This window comes from Mizuhopecten yessoensis, unplaced genomic scaffold (assembly GCF_002113885.1).
Source record: "Mizuhopecten yessoensis strain PY_sf001 unplaced genomic scaffold, ASM211388v2 scaffold2441, whole genome shotgun sequence".
Taxonomy (NCBI): domain Eukaryota; kingdom Metazoa; phylum Mollusca; class Bivalvia; order Pectinida; family Pectinidae; genus Mizuhopecten; species Mizuhopecten yessoensis.
In genome coordinates, this window is record NW_018404548.1 from 323,841 (window position 1) to 329,633 (window position 5,793).

The window sequence follows — 5,793 nt, forward strand, 5'->3', positions numbered from 1 at the left end:
ATATCTCTCCCCACAGACAGTAACAGTACAGAAACAGACATAAAGATATCTCTCCCCACAGAAAGTAACAGCACAGAAACAGACATAAAGATATCTCTCCCCACAGGCAGTAACAGTACAGAAACAGACATAAAGATTATCTCCCCACAGGCAGTAACAGTACAGAAACAGACACAAAGATATCTCTCCCCACAGACATCAACAGTACAGAAACAGATATAAAGATATCTCTCCCCACATACAGTAACAGTACAGAAACAGACAAAAAGATATCTCTCCCCACAGGAAGTAACAGTACAGAAACAGACAAAGATATATCTCCCCACAGGCAGTAACAGTCCAGAAACAGACATAAAGATATCTCTCCTAACAGAAACAACGAGGAAAATAAAGTAGTAAACGATCTTACCGTCTGTTGATACTCCAGTGGGATTTTTCCACACAACATGTTCAGACCACTTGTAATGGCCTCGACAGACATAAAGATATCTCTCCCCCCAGACAGCAACAGTACAGAAACAGATATAAAGATATCTCTCCCCACAGGAAGTAACAGTACAGAAACAGACACAAAGATATCTCTCCCCACAGGCAGTAACAGTACAGAACCAGACATAAAGATTATCTCCCCACAGGCAGTAACAGTCCAGAAACAGACATAAAGATATCTCTCCCCACAGGAAGTAACAGTACAGAAACAGACAAAGATATCTCTCCCCACAGGAAGTAACAGTACAGAAACAGACACAAAGATATCTCTCCCCACAGACAGAAACAGTACAGAAACAGACATAATGATATCTCTCCCCACAGACAGAAACAGTACAGAAACAGACATAATGATATCTCTCCCCACAGACAGCAACAGTACAGAAACAGATATTAATATATCTCTCCCCACAGACAGCAACAGTACAGAAACAGATATTAATATATCTCTCCCCACAGAAACAACGAGGAAAATAAAGTAGTAGACGATCTTACCGTCTGTTGATACTCCTGTGGGATTTTTCCACACAACATGTTCAGACCACTTGTAATGGCCTCGACAGTTGCCGACTCCTTCAGGGCTTCTGCTACATATGTCAGTACCATCTCACAGATAGCACACTCGTCACTAGACTTGGTAGCTGCTGTAACACAATTAACCTTTACTACCTCATACATGTATCAATGCACCTAACATTGTTAGTATCAACAAATCTTTAGAAACAGTAGAAGAGTTCAAAGAAAGGTAGCATTATCCTAGAAAATTAAAAGTTCCAGTTTTCTGTCCTATATTGCCAACATGTATATTCCATTAGAAATCAAAGATTCCCATGGCGTAGTTGTGTCTAGGTAGGTCTACCATGTATATATACCATATGGTCTGATTTTCCTAGATTTTTTTTGGCTAATCCTTGATCTCAGGTTAGCCGATATATAGCATATCGACCCCATGTTACTATTTTTGTGTTGTATTTGACCATAACAACCTCATGTTTCTAAATTTAGATCCAGACATTTTGTTCACTGTCAATGTGAATATCCAGAAGTGACAATGTTGACAGGTAAACATGAGCATCAAAAACATACCAAAGGGATAAGTATTTACAACAAGTCAACAAAATATGTACTTGGTATCTGATGTTTCATATTTTTGTTTATTTTGTTAATCTCTAGAAAGTTCATGTTGTGATATGAATCACAATCCCTATGATACATCTCATGCTAACATTTGACATGGTATGTAATATAAATATTAAGGATTTTGTCTCGATCAATAGGTTGTTATATGGACCTGATGGAGTAATATTGACCTCGGATTGCTTCACACTGCCTTGACCTTTAACCTAGAGGCATCGGTCATGTTGACCTTAATACAGTGCACTACACACCAGATGAGGTTTAAATCACACAAGGTTATTATGTAAAGCAAAAACTTACTGTCCAAGTTGAAAATTTTGGTCGGTAAGGTTCCTTTAGATAGTGGTACAATGTGTAGCCTTGGTGAATGCTTGGGCAGCACAGTCTTGACATCTTTTTTAGCAGAACACGCTTCGATTAGGGTGCAAACTTTCTGGGGATCAGTTTCTTGCACCAGCAAACTGTACACTAAGTCGAAGTACACGTTTAGGAAGGTTTTACACTCATCCTCGATGCTGCCCAACTTACCACACACAACATATAGGTCCTGTTTTATCTCATCCTATCAAACAGAAAACACTTATATATATCAGATTATTACACCTACTGCTGAAGTTTTAAATATCACCAAGTGCCGTCCTCTAATAAAATATATCACTGCACCAAATGCTATTGCCCTCACTCCCCTATAACAAGAGGTCCGATTGGCCTATATCGCTCACCTGTCCTTCACATCTGTGACCTTCAAGGATGGTCAAACCCAAATTTATTCAAATAGGCTAAATAGTATCACTTTACACACAAGATTTGCCTGTATCCGCTTTGACTATCAACAGCAATTGATCTGGGAAACAGAGAAATATGCTGAAACTTCACATTCATAATGACCCAACTTAAGTTATGTTTACTCATTTTCAAACTTTCACATTCAAATTGGAATTTNGTCACTTGAGCAAAGCTCAGGTGACCTAAAAATATTTCTGAGAAACAGCGCTAATGAATTCAAACTCTCAAAATTTAAGATGGCCACCAGTTGACCAACTTGGATTTCTAATCAGTCCCAAAATTCAATATGCATAACTAGGAACCATGGAGAAGCTACATGTGAAAATTGAGAAAGATCCCTCCAGTACTTTTTGAGAAATAGCGCTAACAAACTTTAATTATCAAAATTAATAATGGCAACTTGTCGGCCACCTTGGTTTCTGATCAGTCCCATAACTCAATTAGCATAACTATGGACCATGGCACACCTTCATTTGAGGTTTGAGAAAGATCTCTAGAAGTTTAGGAGAAATAGCACTAACAAGAATTATTTCAGGACGGACAGAACGATGGACTGATGCCGATGAAGGGAAATTTGAACAGCTTAAATCCAAATTTTTTTGACAATGTCCAAATAGTGTTGTGATCAAGATTTTTTACCTTCGTGCTTTTTTCTTTGAGTAATGTTGATACTTCCTTCACAAGAAATTCACAAACGGCACATGTGCCACTGGACTTGACAGTGTTACTGACAGCTGAAAGGACAAAAGGTACCATGAGCAAGAAATTCCAAAGAGATTTTCTATAATAAGCAAAACCGTGTTCTTCACAAGACAGAATTTATCACAATGCATACCTTTAGGTGGGGTTGATTTGGCCGTCTTTTTAGCAGGACATAAACCAAGGCCCTTACAAATGGTGTCTGGATCCAACTCATTGGCCAGCATATTCAGCACAAATGGAGCATACTCGTCAACAAATGTCTTACACTGACCACTCAGGTTACCACTAAGTCTGCTACAGATGCTGTCCAACAGTGCCTCTATTTCTGCCTGCAGAGGAAACATAAGTACAGTCTGCTAATTTTAATTTCATCAGGTATACATCAGAAGGTCTTAAATGGGCAAAGACGGTGATCTTAAGAAAAATGTGGCATTTGTAACAAAAAAAACCATTAACAAGAAATCCTAAAAGGATCTTGGCACCCACCATCAAAGGATCCTTATCAGATCTACAAAAGATGCCCTTTCTTTTACTTTACAGGTACTATGACCCAATCCCATGGTTGAAATCATAGATGGGAATCTTGTTCATTAACTTAAACCTTGTAATGTCATGTTTTTCCCACCATGGCAAATGTTGCTGTATAAGAACTGCATAACTTTATGCAAAATGCTACAAATCTGTAATTCTTACATAATTACAAGAGGCCCAGAGGGCCTGTATCGCTCACCTGGATACCTAAGCAATCATGGCAAACTATTCTCCGAATGAGATCAAGGGAATATGCCAGACCCCAAGACCAATCCTTGTAGCATAGCTATATTAGATTTTTCATGCCCAGCAATTTTATGTATGGTTATGAGGTGGGGATCTCAACTGTTTCCAAGCTTTGACTCAGAAACTAGGTCCCTAGAGTTGTGGCCAGACCCCCGGATCAATTCTAATATCATGACTGCATTTGTCTCTTTTTGCCCAGCATTTTAGTTTTGGGGTCCGGTATGGCATAAGCTCACCTTGGTCCTTCGGACCAGGTGAGCTAACAAGTGCTGTCAACGACATATTAATTCTCATCAAGGCAAGGGGATTTTTAACAAGAGGACCTTTGGGAAAATAGTGATAACAAAATTGAATAGCTGGAGGCCTTCCTTTTAGTCAATCAGTTCCAAAAATCAATATGCAGTAAGTAAGGACCATTGGGAATTTCCATGTAAAATGTAAAAAGATCTCTAGTTCTGTCTGCCATCTTGGTTTTCAAAAAGATCCTAAAATTACAATATGAATAACTAAGGATCATGGGGAACTTGTATGTAAAATCTGGGAAAGATATGTCTCGGATAGTTTATCTAAGGATAATTTTATGCAAAGGTGGTGGAAATCTACCAGTAAGTTTCAAAGGAGGTGTTATTTTAAGATTTTAGAGTGACCCAGGGGTGACCCAAAAATCTGTGATAAGGTCACGATTCTAGTAAAAGTTTTGTAACCTCTCCTTGTGCAACCAACAACTTTTCTGCCGGAAATGTGAGGTGATCAATATCACATGACTTCAGAGCTAACTAACATACAACAGTTGTATCAGATTATTACAACCCTTTCTCTTGGCAATTTTGGTAACTTCTTGAGATGGCATTGCCAATCAGTTGTGGAGATATGGGCAGAGGTTGTATTTATGATATCAAAACTTGACTCTCACAATAGCCCTAGAAACTTAACTGTATAATAACAGTTCACAAACTCAGATGATTCACATTCAATCAATATATCAGGTGAAAAGATATCTGACACAGTATTTTATTGTTGTGGACTACCATGAATGGACTTACCTGAGTATTGGAATCCTTGAGCAGATTGTCTAGCTCTTTAGCCACAGTGTCACAGACCTCACACAGAGCTCCATTGCTGGCCAGCTTGGGTGCGGGTGCAGCACAAAGGCTCATTTTACCACAAAGGTAACCAGCATTCTACAAAAATAAAATGTCTCACTGATCATTACCACAAAGGGAACCAGCATTCTATAAACATAAAACGTCTCGCTGATCATTACCACAAAGGTAACCAGCATTCTACAAAAATAAAATGTCTCACTGATCATTACCACAAAGGTAACCAGCATTCTACAAACATAAAACGTCTTGCTGATCAATCAATCTACAACTCAACAAGAACACTGCGAATCTAGTTTCAACAGCAGCAAATGAAATATTGTTTAAAGTATTTTTGAAAAATAAAACAAGAGGCCCAGAGGGCCTGTATCGCTCACCTGGATACCAAAGCAATCATGGCAAAATATTCTCCGAATGAGATCAAGGGAATATGCCAGACCCCAAGGCCAATCCTTGTAGCATATCTGTATTAGATTCTTCATGCCCAGCAATTTTATGTATGGTTATGGGGTGGGGATCTCAACTGTTTCCAAGTTTTGACTCAGAAACTAGATCCCTAGGGTTGTGGCCAGACCCAAGGATCAATTCTAATATTGTGACTGCATTTGTCTCTTTTTGCCCAGCATTTATATATAAAGTTTTGGGGTGGGGATCTCAACCATTCCAAAGTTATGACCCAGGGGTTAAGTCTGCAAGGGTGGGGCAGACCCTGGGGTCAATTCTAATATCATGACTGCATTCGTCTTTTTATGCCCAACAATTGTATATATAGTTTTGGGGTGGGGATCTAAACCATTTC

General features: G+C 38.8%; 1 protein-coding gene across 1 annotated transcript in view; it reads right to left on the reverse strand.

The window, feature by feature from the left end:
• Window positions 1-807: 807 nt before the first annotated feature.
• Window positions 808-5,793, reverse strand: part of LOC110446005 (prosaposin-like) — a 12,448-nt gene continuing 7,462 nt past the window's right edge. The window contains exons 5-9 of the mRNA XM_021490934.1: window positions 4,935-5,072; window positions 3,248-3,443; window positions 3,052-3,146; window positions 1,927-2,188; window positions 808-1,133 (exon numbers count right to left, since the gene is read on the reverse strand). Coding sequence (XP_021346609.1) covers window positions 928-1,133; window positions 1,927-2,188; window positions 3,052-3,146; window positions 3,248-3,443; window positions 4,935-5,072 — 897 coding nt within the window. The 3' untranslated portion in view covers window positions 808-927. The remainder of the gene's footprint in view (window positions 1,134-1,926; window positions 2,189-3,051; window positions 3,147-3,247; window positions 3,444-4,934; window positions 5,073-5,793) is intronic.